General features: G+C 45.5%; 1 protein-coding gene across 1 annotated transcript in view; it reads right to left on the reverse strand.

Annotated features, from left to right (window-relative positions):
• Positions 1-20663, reverse strand: part of DNAAF4 (dynein axonemal assembly factor 4) — a 283086-nt gene that overhangs the window by 206193 nt on the left and 56230 nt on the right. The window contains exon 2 of the mRNA XM_069624878.1: positions 15013-15160. Coding sequence (XP_069480979.1) covers positions 15013-15160 — 148 coding nt within the window. The remainder of the gene's footprint in view (positions 1-15012; positions 15161-20663) is intronic.

The following is a 20663-nucleotide window of genomic DNA, read 5'->3' on the forward strand; positions in this document are numbered from 1 at the left end:
CAGGAACTGGATCCAAAAGCGATGGCCATGTCCTGGCCACCTAGATGACAGATCCTTGGGGTCTAGCGGGTAAGACACCTTCAGGTTTCTCACAACCTGAAGTCAGTGAGCAGCTTTCCTAGCTGCGAGTATGTGTTCACGCTTTCCGATGTCAAAAGCTGCTCTCAGGAGTTTGCAGAGATTTTTAGTGGAGGTGCCACAAAACAGAGTTGCAGTAGTCGAGTTTCAAGCAGATTAAGGCTCGGTTGACTTAAGAGGCGGTTTTTGAAGGACAGGAATGGTCTGCTGGTGATGAGCTTGGTGGCGTATCCTGATGTGGATACAATGTGGTTAGTTTGGAGAGAGTCATGTTGAGGTTAGAGTCCAGGTAGACACCGATAGCTTTGACAGTGGTGGCGACGGTGGTAATGTGGCCATCAATGGTGAAGGATTTGTAATCCTGGTGGAGCTTAGCTAGCCTTGACCGGGGACCCACAAGGAGAAGCTCTGTCTTCTAATCATTTAGACAGAGTGAGTGCGTGGCCATCCAGGTTTGGATTATGTCGTAGAGGCGGTTGATCTCGAGTGAGTCTTGTGCATGGTTGCCAGAAAGAGGGATGAGGATCTGGTTATCATCTGCATAGTTGGTGTATGAGATGCATAGTGAGTCGAGGTGGTCGAAGAGGGGCTTGGTATAAATGTTGTATAGTGTGGGGGGGACACATGAGTCTTGTGGCACTCCAAATGCATTGAGGGTGGGGTGTGCTGAGGCTTTGCATGCAAATACTTTGGAGGTCCTTTTAGCGAGGAATGAGATGATCCAGTAAGCTGCATCTGATGAGAAGTGTGCTGGTCGCAGAGTATGTTGTGGTTGACTAGGTTGAACATGGCAGAGAGATCCAAGAGCAGGAGTAGGGAAATGTTTCCTCGGTCGTTGGCATCATCAAGCAGATTTTTTAGGTCTCGTAATGCTGTTTCAATTCCATGTTTTGGACGGAACCTGGATTGGCGGGAGTCTAAGATGTGGCGAGTCTCTAAGAATTCCTGGATTTGCAGTTCGGCAACCCTGTCAATTATCATTGAAAGGAAGGGGACGGTGTGATGGGGCGGTAGTTGGTGGGGATGACGGGGTTGAGGGAGGGTTTCTTGAGTAGGGGGATACCTAGGATTCTTTGAGGGCTTCAGGGACAAGGAGGAATTGACGATGGCAGTGATGAGGGGGAGGAAGGGTTTGACACAGTTCTTCATGATAGGGGCTTGGCAGGGGTCCCCTTTGCATTGGGAAGGTTCAAGACCTTTAATGATGTTTTCCAGGGTGAGGTCGCTGATGGGTTGGAATGCGAAGGGGGGAATTCACTGGGTTCTGCCGGTGTCATGGTGGCCTGTGGATTTTACTTTCTTAGAGGCCATCTTTTGTTGTAGGAGCGTGATTTCGTTGGTGAGGGTGTCTTGGAAGGCATTGCACCATGCTTTGTCTTTGTGGATGGTGGAGGGGGTAGCAAAGGGGGTTTCCAACTCCCGGAGGATTGCAAAGAGCTCACGCGAGCTGGGGGAAGCTTTGGAGACCCTTTCATTGTATGTGGATTCCTTGGCTTGTGGATGGATTGTCTGTAAAAGGTGAGAGATATTTGCAAAGAGGGATTTGTTGGTTGGGCTGGGGTCTTTGTGCCAGGTAGTTTCTGCTGCTCTTTTCTAGATTCGTATGGCCTTCAGTTCTGGTGTGAACTAGGAGGTGATATGATGGGTGTCCTTTTGTTTCCTGGTTTTGAGGGGGGATAGGAGGTTGAGGGTGTTGGTGAGAGGTTTGTTTTAGTGCTGTGCCAGAGTGTTCATGTCGTTGGTGTTGGGCGGGGTCTGGGTGGTGTAGCTTGCGTGGTGTTCAGATTTCAGGGGTGGAAAGGGGGTTCATGTGCTTGCAGGGGCAGGGCCCATTTTCAGAAGTATGGAGGGAGGCGAGGGGAAGAGCGGTGGGAGGAAGCGGTTTGTAGCTCTCTTGATGCGGATGACGTGGTTCTAGCATAAGGGGCCGAATGGTCAGCGCAGTGTCTGTATTTTGTGTGGCTGAGTTGCAGAGGTGCGCATGGTAGGGAGCCTCATCAAGTGAGAGGAGTTTTCTTAGTTTTGTGGGTGAGTTTAAGGCAGCTATGTGAGGGGTTGTCGCTGGTAGTGCAGGTGGTTTGTGGGTTGGCCAGTGGGTGTACGCGGTGTGCGTGGCAATCTACTAGTGCATCCAAAGCTAGTACAGGGAGGCAAGTAGGCATTCCTTTGCAGCAAGAGGTTTGCAGCTCAATCACATAGCGTGACCATATGTGGGGCAGAGGAGATAACGACGATAGTGCTGGTTAGTACTAGGGCGAGGGAGGCCACTCGTTTGATAGATTGGGCACATTGATTTTGGAATTTTCTACGGAGTGAGCACATGAGCCTCTGGAGGCAGACATGGCTTACCTTTGTGATTTTGCAAGCACTGAAACTTGCAAGGACTGGTTGCCAGGTGGGTATCGGGCTGCCAGAGACTGCTGGCAATGGCCTTTGCTTCATGCCTTCGGTTATGGCTGGCTGCGCCTCCCAGCTGGGAGTGATGGTTGGATATATATCACCTGGTAGCCAATCAGCAGGCTCCAGGGAGTCAGAAACCGGCTGGGAGCCCACAGCACACATGGAAACAGTGGCCATCTTAGCAGGGCTCAGGATGCCTGGGCTGGATTGAAGGTGCCAGCAATGTTACATCTAGCTGGACAGGGGCTCTGGGTTCCAGGGTGATCTCGTAGACCGGCAGACACGAGTTGACACAGATTCCCTAGTTTTTCAGTTTCAGAATATAACACTGAGGGCTATTGATTTGTTGGCCCCTGAAAGAAACAAGGTTATGAAACTGAAACAAAAAAAAGTGCTGGAAAATAAAGAGAACCTGTGAAAGGAATTGACACAGGGATCTGTACCCTGAAACTCAGACTGCATATAAACTTGCAGCAGCAGTTTCTAAGAAGCCCATCCCGTCATCTAAAGGCGAAGATTACAATACTAGAATTACTAATGCAAAATCCAGTTCCCGGGAACACTTTGCCATTCTTAAGGAATTAGAAAGAAGAAGGAACCATAGCTCAAATTGCTAAAAAGAAAAGTGATGCATGTTGCGAGACCCATCCGAATGAATTTGTCAGGCAAACCTAGCAGCACCAATTTACGATCAAAAAGCATCAAGTATGTTTGCAAGCCACTCAGTCTAATAAAATAACTGTATGTGGTAATTCTAGTACATCAAATACACTTCTGAAACCCACCTCATGCAAGGGAGACCTTTGCCCAGAAAATATCATTAAGGGCCCTCTAAATTATTTTATGGATTACTGAAATTGTCACCTCCTCCTTTGTGACTTCTTGCATTCCTATGTGCCTAAAGGAAGCCTGGATAACTCTTCTATTAAAAAAATAATCTTTAGATCCTGAAGTTGCTGGTAATTACTGTCCTGCTACTAATGTCCCTTTTATTTTCCCAAGATCTTGGACAGGCGGCATACCTGCAACTTCAGAGTATATTGAAAGCAATACCTTGCTTGTATGCCGTCAGTCAGGTTTTCGAGCAGTGCATCGCACAGAAACTGCTCTGCTTGAACTAAAGGCCAATCTTGTGGAAATTGTGGACAATGGCCAAATGGCCATGTTGATGCTTCTTGATCTATCCACAGCATTTGATCTTGTGAGTCACACACTGCTGATTAACAGTCGTATCCAGATTACAAACTACTCAGATACCATCACAGCATGGATTGGATCCTTTCTTGGCCCTCGATCCACAAGGGTATCGATCGGTGAATTTGAGGGCCCCCCCTTGCTCCACTGCTTTGCAGTGTTCCACTGGTGTCTTGCCCAATGCTCCCTGTAAAGTGCGCGGCTCTGCGGCTGCGCACATTTGATGCTGGTGCTGGGCATATCCTTTTGTTTACCGTGCACCTTCATTTTCCTGCCTGGCCCCTCCCTTCATTATTATTCATCAGTATGATTCATCGACTCATTCGAAATACTTCATTCAATCACATCGCGGACACGGACGTCTGCTGCACAATGCACACCATGCTTTCAATATGCTTTCAATATGATTTGCTTTAGCAGCAAATCACACATGGTTGCTCCCACTTCGACGGTCTGACCTCGTGAGTAAGGCGTGCCACTCGGTTGGAACTCTTGGTGTGGCTGTGTGATCGCTCGTGCTCCAGGCCCAGCTTTTTTTTCCAGGCCCACTGATGGTGGGCACAGGCAGGCCCTTTACACCCAGGAGCAGCGAGAGTCACCCGCTCTTTAACAAGTATGCATTGCATACAGTGAAACAAGTGTGTAGGGCAGGGCTGGGTTGAGGTGGTTGGCTTGGTGGGACTGGGAGCTTCCTTCTATTGATGGCCGCGTGCACAATACGATTACAGTGCTGCTTGGTGAGAAGTAGGAAATGGCAGGACATGTGCAGGGCTGGAAGCAGCAGCATTATTAGTTGAGATTGGTAGCTGTGAGACAAGCCACAGTAGCTTCTGTGAGTAGTATAAGAAGCTCATACTGCAGGGCAGTATGAAACGCCTGCTCTGGTGGACTGTGTTGTGGATCTGCGCTTTCTACCATTCATCGGTAAATCAGCTCCTTTATAAGCCTGCTTTAGTAATAGATAGTGGAAGAATGCACTATAATTGTGCTGCTGGGCAGTAGCATAAGCTCACTTTTGTGGAAAGTGAGAAAAGCTGGGACTGGAGATAAAGTGAGCTAATTGAGGAGGGGACACTGCAACAGTCTGAAGAGATCGCTCATGTGGGTTGTGTGAGGTGCTTGTATTAGATGACAGTGTGAGAAGCTCACTCTTGTTGACACTTCATTGGGGATAAAGTGGGCTAACTGGGGGGGCACTGTGGTACAATGTGACAGGATCGCTCAGTTGGGCCTTGTGAGGCGCTTGGCAGGATATAAGGCTCACATTAGGTGGCATTGTGAGGGGGTGACAGTCGTGAACAGCAGGAGAAGCTGTCGAGCAGTGTGCAGATTAGCTAAGGATGACCACTAAGAAGAGCTGGCACTGCAGGGTGTTGGCGACTTCATGCCCTTTCTGATAGTGTAAGGATTTTGCATTGCAGGCCAGCATAAAATGCTGCAGAGCCACACCTGACATTCCCCATGGCGTCCAAAGGTCATTTAGTGAGCAACATAAAAATCACTCTTTTTTAAAATCAAAATGAACATGATTTCACAGAAATTATACTTGCATTGCGCACCCTCATATTTGTATCCTTCACCCTTCCCACCTTGTTTTAATTCTCCCTCCTCTAATCCGTTACTCTCGCGTCCTTTTTTCTGCTGCCTGATACTCTCCTGTTACCTGCCCCACTCGGATCCCTCCCCTGGGAAGCACATGGACTGTCGTAGTCCGACTGTTTCTGCTTTGCTGTTATTTTGTCACCTGTCCATGTATTGGCCTCACGCTGTACTTCTACCAAAGCATGCAACCACAGGCAGCTCTGCCGCTTTCCCACAATTCCAACCTGAGCAGCAGTCCACTGCTGCAAACCTCTAATACAGTAGTGCTGATGCGCCTTAATCCAGGCAGGCAGAAACACCTGCTGTCCCAATATTGAAATACCCACACCGCTCTGAAGTGTTTCTATTGCAATTTGTTTCCTACAAAATATACCTCAATTCGAAATAAGCATTATGGTCAATGCGTCCCGTTCAGTCCCGATTTCCACTTATTTTACACTCCTTTCGAAATTGCCACGACAACAGCGACCGTGAATTAAAAACATTACCCAATCCTGAAAGCATTTGCATCAGATGTCACAACTATCCACACTTAACCGTGTGCTATGTGCTTGCTTGTAACCTTGAGCTGAGAAAGATGCGAATATCTGATCCTGCAGCCTGTAGGTCACCTTCAATGGTTTGGTATAAACGAGTAATTAAAAATGCATGTGTCCTAAACGCCTAAATACACATGAACTCACATGGGTGTCTGGTTTGACTGTAATTTGAGTGTTCACATGTATTGAAGGTGTATAAGAGTTGCTTAGAGAAAGGAATGACGCCCCCTTCGAGATTCAGAAGTGCAGAGGTGAGCATTAGCCTCACAAAGTGTTTGTGTGTGACCCTCTCCCACACATCAGTGCCCAAATGCCCATGTGCATGGCCCATGTTTCAGCACCAGTGTGCGTGTGTGCCCTGGGCTGGCCCTGATTGCGTCAAATATCAGTGTGCCTTTGTGTGGGTGTCTAAAACCTCAGAACATGATGATGCTAGTAGTACGCGTGTGTATTTGCAACATGTGTCAGCCTACGGAGTCCGTGCCGCAGCCTGCACCGGTCTTTGCCCTGAGCATGCACCAGTACTTGCCCTACTGCCCAACAAACATGACTGAGTGAGCATCAGCTTGGAGCCCACACTTTATTAGATGCCAGCACCGGGGTGAGCCCCTCTCCACCTGTACACGTGGATGGCCACCCTTTTCCTCCTTCAACCCTTCTCTGGTGCCATTCTATTTTTCCATCTCGCCTCTACTCCCCTCTTTGCCTTCTCACACCTACTTCCTTCACACCCCTGGTCCTTCCTTCCTTCCCCTGCCTTCATTTCCCGTTCCGTCACTTCCTTCGGTCCTCATTCTCTTGAGACAACTGCATGGTATTTTGTCTTGACTCCAATGGACCAAGACTCTGCCATTGCTCCAGACCCGTTTTAGCTGTGTGTGTGTGTCTGCTAGCAATCAAGACTATAAGAGGGACGGAGGAGAAACCTGTCCTCTGTTATTGGCCTGACTGTGGGATGCCGGAGAGCAGTTTCCCACCCTCCCACTGTGTGTAGCCACTAATTGTTGGTCTGCTATAACCATTTCATATTTGGAATAATGAAGCCCTGTCATGGCCGCCAGCTGATTCTGCCATGGGGCCTCCCTCTTGTTTGCGTATCCCGGACGGCTGTCTTTATTTATTCACAAGCTCTCCATTTGCTGCAACGATAGCAGGTAAGCTTTGGGTAATGGTGTGGATCGCAAACCGTGCTTGTCACTTTTTTCTCTTCCCAGGTTAGGTGCTGCCACTGTGATCTCTGCCCACGGGCCACCAGCCCCACAATTCAAAATCAGTTTAAGACTGTCTTCCTCCAAGTGTTCAGGGTGGCATGGGTGAACCTGCAAATGAGGTTGGTAATGGGGGAAGAGTCCCTGGAAGACCCTAGGTATACCACCTCTCGGCTGGCATCACTTATTGGTTGGCCGCTCGAACCAAAGGTGGTACTTGAAAGATGTAAAATGAGAGAACTGATTCGGGAAAACCGAGGCCACTCCCATGGAGTTTGTGCAACGTACATTTCAAGGAAAGATACTGAGCGAGGGGGAAAATGTTAGGACCATTGCTAGTGAAGAGAGAAGGGCCCACTGGCAATGATGGAATCCGTGTTGCGAATGGTGCATTGCCATTACGTTATGTATGATTCTTTGGTACTATGCCAACCACCACTGCAGTAGTCTTATGGTGCTAGAAGACATTGTCCAAGAGAATGGTGTATTGTCCTCCTGCCTGGGTTGGGGGGGGGGGAGGGGTTAGGGAGGAAAAAGAAGAAGAGGAAGAAGAAAAACCCGGGCAGAGGATGGAGGCAGGAAAAGGAGGCATAGGTTGGGGAACGCAGAGGTTGATGCGAGAGGCCCTGTTGGTCTTCCTAATATGATATTTGTATTTATATAAACAGGGCAGAACGGAGTGTGAATCATACAAACCAAATTCTCAAATTAATGTTGATGTCAAGTTGCCAACAACCTTTGCATGGTGCTATGATGGGTCGCTGTGCAATTCTATTTGCACAAATGGTAAGCAGCACTGCTGTGTGGCTATGTGTCTTTGTCTTTAACAGAATGGTATATTTAGTATATGCAGTCTTGCAACACATGCCACCACCCACCGTGCATCCCTAGTACAACTTGTTATGGGCAGTCAGTCAACTCCAACTGAGAGGACTGTAAGTTGCTGATGTAGTCATCACAGATTCCGTAGTTCATATTAGAAAAGCATTTTACTACTTGTACTCTTGCATTGTGGCCTGGGCTGGGTAACATTTCAAGTTGCAAGCTAACAGCCAGGCATAAAAGGCATCTGCTCCTGGCCTACTTTGATGAATGCAAGTTGTCCACGTGCACATTGTTAGCAGCACAGCACTTTATTTGCATGAAAATAATTGCGATTTCATTTTTAACCAGATATGGATAAACTGTTTAGCTTCAGAAGATCCAAGTCTTCTTCATCAAAGGAAGGGAGTGCTGCTGCAGTACAACCTAAGAAGAAATGTTGTGCTGCTTTCATAGAGGACTGGTTAAAGGAAACAGTCAAAACAGAGTCCCCGAAATGACAAGATAAGGACGTGGAGAGATTTTTGAGTACAATACTGATGTGGGCCTGATTTGCATAGTATGAGCGGAAGCGAAAGTTACTGGCAAATTTTCTACAGGAAAGAAGTGGGCCGATGGGTGGAAATTAGGGCTACATAAAACGCCATTTGATTGGAAAAGGCCATGCCTCTGCTGTACAGGTTCTCAGGAACAAGAATTCGGCAGATAAACTGGGTTTTGGATTGCTTAGTATGCTGGGACAAACTTCTACTGAGAGAGTTAACAGATTGGCCATGGTTGAGCGACAACGGTCCAAGCCTGAAGAGGTCAAAGTTCCACTGCACAATGTATAGCTAGCTGTTAAGTTAAACACGTGTGCCATCTGTGCAAGAAATCCACAATCACATAGCGCACTGCACCAAAATACCAGTTAGTTGGAAATTAAAATTATGCATTTGAATTCCTGGAGTCGATCAGCAGCGTAATAGCAGTGCTGAGCATTTTCAAGAAGGGCCTTAAAACATTCTTCTTCAAATAGTCGTTCTTAGTCTGCGATTTCTCTTCCATGGACTCTTCCATCTTGTTCACTCTTTTTCTGTTTGTCTGCGCCCTCACAGCTATGGGTCTATGGTTGCGCTTTATAAATGTATTAAAGTAAAAGTAAAGTAAAGTAATCAGATCAGAAATCATGGCAGAAGTTTGCAATGCTCCATTTCATACACGCATTATTGATGAATTTCAGTTAGTAAAATGTTAGTTATTTACTTTAAGATCAGATCTCCTGCGGCGACACCACATTCAATGTACAAAACTTGTTTGGTGGAATTGTCAAGTTAACGTCTTGCAATGCGAAAGCGGCCATTACTGAATTTTACTCTACCAATGGTCTGTACCTGCAGAAAATGGTAACGTTCACATCAGATGGTATATCCATTATGCTTGGCAAAAACAACCGTGTTGGCATGAGGCTTAAACAATCTATTCCACATTTAATTCAGCAACACTGTGTAGCTCACCATGAAGAATTGGGCATCGGGGATACCTTGAAAAAGGTGCCAATGATTAGGGAAGTAGAAACCTTGTTAAGAACAGTTTATTCTGTGTCTTGCAGATCTCCTTTGAGAAAGTCAAAATTTGAGGAAATGGCATCAGTCATTGAATGTGATGCTTTGTCATTTCGAACCCTTAATGAAGTGAGGTTGTTAGACATTTTGCAGTGAATACATTAATGCGCAATTATGAGGTGTTGCTAAAATACTTTGGTCAGGAAATGAAGGGGGAAAATGATCTTATAGCGAAATACTGTTTAAAGAAAGCAGTCTTACCACAATTGAAACCATGCAGTTTGCACGAAGCAAGATCAACCAGATTAGGGGACAGTACCTTGGTCAGGAAGTGTTGTGGAGCAGCATAGAGATCTGATCCCAAAATACTCTGACAACGAGAAGGACTTCAGTACCGCATCCATTCTGAGTTGTATTGGCTTGGTGTGCGAGCATATGGAGAAAAGGTTTCCAGAAAACGAACGGAAGGACTGGGCAAGATTCGATTTTGATTCACTAGCCACTCAACAACGCAGCTTTGAGTTTGGAATAGAAAATGTTAAGCATCTTGTTGAAAAATACAAAGACATTTTAGATTGTAAGGAGGATTGCATAGAATAAGACGCTACTATGCTTGTGGTGGATTCCATCGTTGTGCAATATAATGCCTTGAAGTACGTGGTAGCAGAGAGAAAAAAGTGTGGTCCTTTAAAATGCTTTCAAGATATGGTGAATTTCACACTTCAAAATACCATGGAGTACAATGAAGAGGCGCAGCTTATGTACCCATGTGCCACATTTCAAGCCTCAAGCACAGAGTGTGAGCGAGGGTTAATTCTCATGAACAGCATTAAGACCAAATCAAGAAATCGACTGGAAGAATGTCATCTTGACATGCTCACGCGAACAAAGGTGCATCTATTACATAATGAAGTAAATCTTGATGATGTGTATCAACATTGGAAGAGCAGCAAAGACAGGCGAGAGAAACATGTGAAATGGGGATGAGGCGGTCTGAAAGCTCCAAAAACTTCTCATCAATGCTGACACTTCGTTCGGCCCGGCTTCTCACATAGTAATTGAGCATATTGATGCTTTGCTCATCAAAGAGAACTTTGACTTTCAAAAACAAAAGCTTATTAGAAACAAGCTTTCAATGTAAACCCGTTGATGCCGATTAACTTTTACTGATACTCCAACGTTAACCAACAGCAATTGGTATCCCTTCTTTTAAAGGAAAATGTGTACGTTTGTATTTTTTCTTGGTAGGTAATATTAAAATCAGCTTCAAGTAACAATATATGTCAAAGCTGGTGGTGCTCTCTGTCATTGTTGCTTTCCTATCTGATGAGAAATAAGTTTGTTTTCAGTACTATTTTCATACTAGTTTGATTTATTTTGTTAATTCACTGTAAAACAATGTATTTTATAATATGCTACCTGGCTGCTACCAGTCCAACACTGCCAAGTTCCAAGTGCCTTCCAACATCTTTATGTTTATTGTTCATGTTGAACAAAACAGTAAACGTAATATACTAAACCCTTCCTTGTTAGAGTGTTGCCTCTTGCTGGACCTTTGCTTTGGTTGCACAAGACCAAGTGTCCTACTATGATGCTGTCTTCACCTTATTCTTGGAAGACTTTGAGTCTGTGAGTTTGACTTTTGGAACAATCTGTATTCCATTACCAGAAGAACCAGACTCCCTTCTTGTACCAATCCATAATAAAACGAAAGATCCTGCTAATGATTAGAGATTTGAAAAAGACACAGTTTCAGATGAGTTAATGTGTTTGGAGGAGAATAGAGCACCCGAATATCCCTTGAAGTAGTGCTTGTTGTGCCGCAAATTCGCATTCCTCGCTTGCACAGTGTGGCTCACTAAGCACTTGCTAATTGGCGGGCCGCCGGCACCGACTGCCACTGGTGCATCACCCAGTTGCGCATATGACTGAAAAACAGTCCGCACACAACTATTCTTTGGCACACACAGGCAAAAGATACTAGAGGGAACATTGCCTATCCCCAACACTATTCAATATTTATACACATGCATTGTTTGACCTACTAGACAGATCGGGGTTATGTATACGAATGACACAGATGACATGCAGATTATCTTTGAATTGACAGGCGATAATGAGGATCTGCCCATTATAAATCAAGCTTAACTGCTGCTTCAGTCTTGGATGATAGTAAGACCAAGCTGCATATTGGGGGATCAGGCCCGTGACTGAAAAAGCTGGAGCCGAGATACTGTCAATTCAAGATTGCCGACTGGATCATACCTGGGGCATTGTCGGTAAAAAAAGTATACTTAGGGCATCATTACAAGTCTGCCGGTAGCAAGGTATTGGCACCCATTCTGGACCGGCAGAGTACAACTGTGCCTGTGGGCCTCTGCTAGGCACAGTTGTCACGGAAGCACCGGCACTGTTAGCAAGGGTGCTGGTGCTTCCGTGTCTCCACTCCCATAGAGTCCTATGGGAATGGGGAACAATATTTTCCGCCGGCGGGACTTGTAATGTCCCAATGGCACCAGGATCTCAGGAGGTGGAAATGGTGTTATGGGGTTGGCAGCAAACCACCAGTGGCAGCGGTGGGTTACTGCCAACCTCGTAATGAGGCCCTTAGACACTTATCGATGAAAAAGCACATAGCACATCTTCACTCATTTTGTACTTATACAATCAAATTACTGAAGCACATCAGTTCATATCTTTCATATTTAATATAATAACATGGGATCCTGACATGGATCAGTCCATATCTTTCATCAGAAAATGGGTCCTTTCGTGCCTGTGAATGGCTCAACTCAAAACTTTAAGAGCTTGCTGGCAGGGTCATCAAAAACCAACATAAAAACCCTTGAGGTCATTCAAAATGGTGCAGTAAAGGCAGCTTGAGGGTTGGGTAAGATGGATCTTGTGACCGAGGCTAGAAGGTCCCTTCATTCGCTGCCTAGTCACCAAAGAACCTAATATAAAATACTCACACTCACCTTCAAATGTCGAGTAGGAAAGGACCCATGTTACCTCACTGACCGAATACATGACGCCCCTACACCAAGACTACTATGGTCTAATGACGGCAATACGTTTCTTCAGCCACGATTCAAACTAAACAACTAGTTTTGATGTATATGCACCGAGTTTAAGGAACATGCTACCGCTCACATTTCCCACAATACCTTATGTCTTCCAATTTAAGAAGGTGATTAAAACCTTTTTTTTAACTCTAATAATTAAGTATAATGTTCTGTTGCTTCCCTTTTCTGTTGGATCCCTGCTTGCCTTTGGATACTTGCCTGGATTACCCATTCTGTTTATTTGTCGTATGCGTGTTACTTTTTTTTTTTCGTCCCTTGGGCATGCTGCACATAAGAAGCAATAACAATAATAATAAGAAACAGTTGGACTCTGTGTAAGGGTGAAACTGCAGACCATATACTGAGGCAGGTAAGACTTGAACAAAGTCTTGCCCCTATCTGATCTTAACAGAGATCACCCCAGGGTCACACTTATCCATGAATATAGAGTTGATGCACAACAGTGGACCACAGGCAGACAGCAGCATTGATAGAATTAACCAGGTACAGGACAGGTCACTGACCAAAGTACAAAGGAGAGACTGGAATATCAAGTCACATATAGCAATGGTTTCAGACAAGCCAGGTCGCTGTCAATACAGCAAATACACCGGGTTCAGGAAACTCAGAGGACTAAGAACAGGCACTAGGAACTATGGACTAAAGTCTAGTATTAGGCAAGCAAGAAATAAACAGAAAAGCTAAATAGTGGAGGAAGCTACTAACACAACAAATTCATGGCCTTGAATAACAGGAACAAAGGACAGACAAGCAAGAGACTGGGATAGCAGAGATAATGCGAGAAAACTGCACATCAGAAAAAGGGCTAAGCAGTGATGCAGAAATGCTTACAGAAAACAGGGCGTTTGCAGAAAGTGAGAAAGGCAGCAAAGATACTGGTGCAGAACTGGATGTCCTTAAAAGCAAACGAGGACAGGGGTTGTAATAGACTAAGGCAGGCAGGGTTCAGAAATCAAAAGCAAGATTTCCACGAAGTGTTCCATAACAGACAGGCTCCAACAGCAGACTGGAAAAGACGCTGCAAGGCAGCAACAACAAACACGATTCACAAAGCAAAATCAGGATATTCAGAAAGAGTACATAAACTGGTCAGAGGAGCATAGAAGCACGTACTTTAGGGGATGTAGGTGACTGAACAACTGCTTATGTTCAAGGTGAGCCTATTAAGGCCTTCCAAGCCTACAGCCCAATAGGGTGGAGCCGATTGCAGTCTCAGGCAGCTGTGTTCAATCAAGCCATGTCCATTCTGCAGCAGTGGATTGCAATCAAGGTATCTCTAGCTCTCAGTAGCTTAGCATGCAGTAGCTTGTAACAGGTTAATGCAATCAGGGCCTCTCCAGCTCTTAAGTAGCTGCTGCAAGAAAAGGTACTTCGGATGCCTCCTCCAGCCCTCTGCCTCATGGACAGCATAAATATGCATCTGCTGGTTTAACCCAAAACCTGAAATGGGACATGAAATTAGATTGGTCCAAAACTGCAGCGATAAAACAAGTAAATGAATGCATGGGTAGTTTTTAGGTTTTAACTTCACAATCATGCCATTAACACAATCTCTGAATGTGCGCATGTTGTGGTGCTTGGTGGCAGGATTGTGACCTCTAGCCACAGTGCAGGATCCTTCTCCCCCAGCCTTGTACCTAGTATGTGCCAACGGCTGAGCCCTGGGTTGTTTTATAGTGTTCTTTATTGTACAACAATGCTTCCAATATATTATTCCTTATTCTCGCTACGTAGGATTGGTTATTCCCCTTTCCTATTTGTTGCTCACCATGTGTCTTCTCTTTTGTAATTAGATCTACCCAAGTCAGCTGTTTTGACACCCGCTTGTTGACCATCTCCGATTAGGAGTTGTGCAGCGGTAACATAGGAAAAGGCTGATTCTCTTGACATCATTCTCTACTTTATCCAATATAATAAAACATTACAGCTGTATCCTCTGCAGCTTGCATTTCAAGTGCATGATTTTCTCACACATAGTGTATTGGACTTGTTTCACACTGTGGTAGCAGAAATGTTTTCTTGTTGAGTTACCTCCTGAAATTGTAAGTAAAATCCCGGCTGGATTGTTTTTGTGATTTTAATGGAAACTCTCCCTTTACTTCATTTATGTCATTAAAAAACCATCAGCTATAACGAATTCTGTCAAAAACAATCCTTTGGATTAGAACAGTCATAAACATGCTCAAATAGCTCAGTCAGTTAAAGGCCCGTTTAAGTGATACGAGTTCAACTGGCAAGTCCCAGGTTTGAATCTCAGGAGAAATTCAGCGTCAAGTACGTTCAAGACTGATAAATTCAGTATCATAAAATTGGGTAACATTAACATCTGTTAGTTACAGCATTACCAAGTTGTAAAATCTGTGATTGCCGGCAATACGTAAAAAACAAATTATTATTGTCATATCTCTCTCACTCCCTCCAGCACACCCCAAACTAATACAATAAGATACAAAAATACAGTTAGTACATTTGACAAATTAAACCTACAGAAGGCAACATTTTCATTACAATGCACTTCATTTTTATAAACAAAGCCTACCGCTTGCAAGGTTGAGCAGCTCCCATGCAGCAACTTCTTTCTTATATAAAGTAAAGACGATGACGCCATCCCCAATTTTTGCATGGCTTTTAGAATCATCGACTTCCGCATACAGGAAAACTTCAAATATGAATGGGGGGAAATTCACCTGTAAAGAAAGGAGGATTGTGCACATATTAATTATCACAAATTCTAAGATTTTATACCTTTTACTGGGCCAAGTGAAAACATTATGCCGAGATGGTAGATGCATTAGCTTTCGAAGTCCCAGAGACTTTATCAGATAGTAGTCACATGATAAATGAGCAACAAAGAAAAATCACAGATAGAGCTGGGCATATTTTTTTTACATAGGAAGAAACAAAAATCTAAGCCAAAATTGGTACTTCATTCGGATGAGGTTCTTGGTGGGCCAACGTACAGACTCTGCCACTTTTCCACCCTCTAGTCATTTCCATATGTTCACGCATAACACACATCAATTACAAAGGAAGAGGACAGTGTACAGAAAAAGGCTTACCTCACGGTGATGCTGCAGTGAAATGAGGGAGAAAAGTCTCGACTGCACGTGGAATGGTATAGATGTCTCCTACCATGAATGTGGGGAGAGGGGGAAAATCATAAAAGAGCATAGGCTCATGTCTCCTGTTGCTAGTGTGACCATTAAAGGAACCCATGCATGCAAGCATTATAAAGCATGGCTGGAGAGAAAGAAGAAACACAGAAGGATGCTTTCTGCAAAAACAAACCCAGCTCCACATCTTGGGAAAAGAAAACACTTGGACACATGATATGTATTTATTTAATTTGTCGTTAGCGCCCACGACCCAGAGGTATCACGGCGCTAGGTTATAAAGCAAAAATGCATAGGCAGGTACATGGTTACATGGCATGAAAGTGGCTGTCACAACTGGGGCAATGATTCATGCAAATTTGTTGAAGAGAATAGTTTTGATTTGTTTGCGAAAGAACAAGTGTTGGGGAGAATTCTCATTTATGGCTAATTTCCCTCACCTAGTGAGCCCCGCAGCAGCTTTGCTGGACTTCTGGAGTTTATTTGTTCTCCACCTGGTAAGAGTGAGAGCTTTCCCCCACTCTTGCCTGTGTTTTGCTATGTGTTTCTACCTGTTTTTGTGATTGTGGACTCTTTAGTACACCACTTTAGAAGCCCTCTTCTTTTTGTGTGTCACACAGCACCTTCAGTGCCGTGGCACAGGGTTGTCTTTGAGACTTCCCTCGACTCCATTTCTGAGGCGACTACCGTCCCCCAGAAAAGGGTAAAGTTACCATTAACTTTACTTAGTCAATCTACCACAGATCCAGTACACCCCATCTTCCATGGAGTACTGGAAAGGGTTAATTAGTATCCCTTTGTATCTGTACCTCCTAGAGCATTGTTTCGCTCTTTTAACATTTAGACTTGGCTGGTGGCAGTGGTATCTACCCTAACTTTTCTACCGCGATTATATTAGATAAATGTGGTACTGTTCTTGGCTATTATATTAGCCTCCAACATAAACCTGCTTGACCAAATAGTCTTTCTTCTGGCTCCGGTTGGGTTTATTTGCCATTTCTTTTTTGTTAAAGTCCTTCTTGTGTCTTACTTTGCGCGTCAAACTAGGTTCGCCTTCTTTGTTCACTGCATTTTGGCAGGCTTCTGCTCAGAAGCCCTCCTCAAGGCGCCTAGGTGTCTAGGTGGGCTGAATGTGAGGGAGGAGAGTAGTCACCCCCTGCACAGGGTATCCTAGGAAACCCAAGTCGCACTTTGTCATGATTGGCCAGGGTAGTTGTCCAGGCTGGACAACCCCCCTGCTGGGTGATTGACAGCCAGGCTGTGTGAATGGGTTTTTTCGCATAAAAGGCAGGTCTCTTGGGCTAGAAGTCAGAGAGTCACCACTGGAACTACAAGGAACCGAAGAGAAGCGGAGAGAACGACGGTTGCTGCAACTACCCTGTCCCGGTGAAGCCCTGCTGCAGTCCTGAGCTATCTTCCCTTCAACGACTTAGAGAAGATCCAGTCCAGAGTCTTCTTCCCTTGAGCTTGGTGGGGATAACCATCTCATCTTCCAGAGCCAGAGGATCCTCTTCCTTGGTCGAAATCACTGCACACTGCTGTAGTGGTCCGGATAGCCACCTGAAGAGCCTCTCCTGTTTTTAAGGAGCACACCTTTTATTTTTCGTCGCTGCTGCCAGCTTCATCCCTGTGTGGTGCAGACCCCCTTCAGACGTCCTCCTTCACAACGAAGCTCCAGGAATCGTGGGTCTGCGGGAAACCAACAGGAACAACTGCCAGGGCACCAGCTACACCATTGGAACAAGGTACTGTGTTCTACTTGAGGAAACTGGGTGAATCCCTTTTCTTCATTTCCCAAGGCTTGCCCTTGTCTTCCCTCCTTCTTATAACTTTCGCTTCCGAACATTGACAATATCGAAGTACTTTTGGCTACGTTGAATCGTGAACTGTCTGACTGTGTGATCTTCGGCAACAGGCCCCGGTGTCTTTCGACCCTGGCTCCGACCCTTTGACTTTTGAACTCCTGCCTCCGAGTATTTCTTGATTCTGCCTGCCTAACCAAAATATTGCCTGTGATTTCTGCCTCCAACTACCTCTGGGTATCTCAGGTGCTAAGTGTGTTTTTGCCCCGGTAGCATTTCATGTCACGGATACGCGTTTATTTAGTAGACCGAACTGTCAAAAAGTGATTGCAATCGTATTCACGGTAACGTGTTTTGTTCGCAACACCGGTTCATTCAAAACACAGGGTACTTACCTTGAGACTTACTGTAGAAAGTGAATTGGTTAGTTGTGGTATATTTAACGTGTGGTTTTTATTTGAGTTTAATGGAAGTGTTGTGTTTATAACTAATGGTTTAAAAATAAATGTACTTATATTCTTTACCTGAAACCTTGAGTCAGTGTTTGCTTGAGTCACAGTAATTGTGGTCCCTTTGTGTAATCTCTGCTACTGCTCATATACTCTTGAGATAGGCCTGGCTGCTCCGCCACTGCTACCACTCTGACATAGTAGTACAAGCTTGCACCAAAGGTAAAACTTGTATTGCCATCTGTAGTCTTAATTGTGTGTAGTGTTCCCGAAGTGTTCTGCCCAACAACATGTAAGAAGGTCGGTCTCTGATAGATGGAGGGAGAGCGTTCCACAATGTAGGTGCAATGTCAGGGAAGCTGGATCCTCTTGCTCTTTTTCTGGTGAATCCAGAGGTGGTAAGAGAGGAGGGAGGAGGAGCAGAGGTTGTGTGGACTGGACTTTTTGGGAATGCGGTGGGTCAGGTAGTGATGGGCAGTATTGTAGAGGCATCGATGAGTGATGGACAGGATTTTGAATTCAGTACGAGCCTTAATAGGAAGCCAGTGTGCTTCGCGTCTGATTAAAGACATGTGATCCGATCGTTTGAGACCCCACACTGCTCTGAGAGTGTTGTTCTGGGTCAGCTGTAGTTTGTTGAGGTTGTTGTGTCTTGATTGCCGATGATTAGGTGTGACCACAATTGTCTTATCTCCACCTCGTTTGAAGCTGTGAAAACGGACCCCTGGTCATCAGTCATTCATATCAAAACTCACCCTAGGCTGTCTCTCGGCGCTAAAGTACAGGCATGCCTAGGTTCATGTGCTTATCAACATAATTCAACATAGTCAGGAATTGTAAAGTTCTTAGACTCAAAGAGATACCACTTGACGCATTACTCTGAATTATACACTTAACACAGGAGTTATCATGTTAATGCATGCAATATGACCCACTATCTTCTAAGGGTTCTTATGCTCACTAAACAAGCTAAAGCAAAAGCAGATCTAACATAACATCACACCTATGAACAAGACTGCCAAAGAGCATGTTTGATTGTGCAAGTCATAGAACAAGTGGTGGATTTAGTTTAGCAGCATGAGTAACCTTTATCTCGCATTAAGCTATGCTACCTTATACTATACCATACCATACCATACGCCATCAGTCTCCATGCACACAGCAAGCCTCCACTCGTCACTCACGTTTAGAGCGGAGTGTGCTTCAAATGAAACTGCTTCTTGGGTTGAAGAGTCCTCCTTAGCTGGGACTGGCCATCTGCTGCTGCTGCAGCACACTCCTTCCCAGCCCCTCCGGCTTTCATGGACTGGCAAGTCTACTGGGCTGCCTGCTTTTACTTTCCTTTACTCATCCTTGTGCTGGGCTATAAATCTATCAAGTAAGATGGTTGCCCTGCTCGTCATATATTTGGAACAGTGAGGGAGCTAGCACATCACTTCGTTGGAGGTAGAACTCCTATGTAAAACTACATTAGATGGAATTTTGCACCCCAAAGTGAGATCTCTGCACCCGTTTAGTAAATGCCTTCACTGTACTTTATGGTATTAGTCAAGTTCTGCAACATTACGCACTGTATGCTTCTACAGGATATATTACCCGGTTGTCTTATCAAGGGACATCCATCTCACTTGCTACCCAGTGTTTTCCATGGTACCCTATTGCCCTTGACTTTGTGAATGGGCAAGATGCTTCTGTTCGTGTCTGTCAATTTCCTGTTCTTGAATCCTTATCAGATATAACACTTTACGATCCAAGAAGGCCACCAGAGAGTGAACTTGCACTCTCACAAGCTCCTGGCCTGGCCCTGTAAGGAGTACAATATAGCCTGAAAACATCTCCATAACGAGGACACGGAAGGCGCACCCTGCACATGAGGAAGCCGAGTGGCATTATTGTAGGCAGATTGGTAGCTGATAATACCCCGACTACTGTGGGACGTCCGGATGAGCGAGCTGCCGCGGGACGCTGCGTCAGGAAGGCAGGACCTGACAGAAGTGAAGCCATGAGATCAGCCCACCCAGAGGCGCCGAAGCAGGGTCCTGGAGCGGAAGAAGGGAAGAAGGTGATCCCGGTCGGACAGGAGGAGTGGACTTGGCGTGCCACTTCTTGCGGCTGGAGAGTGAAAAGGTGAGGGAGCACCGGTCGCAGCGGGGCCCAGCGCTAGCGAAGACACACAGTGGAAGGCTGAGCACAGAGCCGGGACACACATGAGGAGTTCTGGATCGGACAGGGTGCAGCTGGAAGGCCCCAGGAGACAAGAAGTGGAGAGGAGAGGAAGGCGCCCCCTGCAAAATAAGTGTGCACCACTGCAATGAAAACCTGAGGAAAGACAGGAAGCCCAGCACAGGACTGCCACTTCAACACGGAGCGTCAAGCAGGGGAGAATCTAACTGGAAATACTTACAGACTAAGCGGCCTAAGAGTAAAAGGTCACTCTGAAAGATAAGGAGTGTGAGGGGGAAGCCCATAGAGGGATGTATAGAACCTAGAAGCAACGGGTACAGAGGACCCTCCCCCTAAAAACAGCTACAGCCAATCTAAGGGCAAACAATAGGGGTGAAAGGCTGGGGACAGTAGGAAATGGTGGGAACCCGCTGAAACAAAGAACTACAACCAGAACACCCACGAGGGGCAGAAATCTCTTGAGGCAGCAAGGACTGTGTGCAAAACAGGCTGACATAGCATTGAGGCTGTATACACTTCAGCAGCCATGTAGTGTGGCCTAAACCATGCTGAGGCACTACAGCAAGAATAAGGAGAGCATGTGGAAACAGGGCCACAAGCCGATGTCAGGATCAAGGGGAAGCAGATCCTGGCGCAACTTCC

This window comes from Ambystoma mexicanum, chromosome 11 (genome assembly GCF_040938575.1).
Source record: "Ambystoma mexicanum isolate Mex_15411 chromosome 11, UKY_AmexF1_1, whole genome shotgun sequence".
NCBI lineage: Eukaryota > Metazoa > Chordata > Amphibia > Caudata > Ambystomatidae > Ambystoma > Ambystoma mexicanum.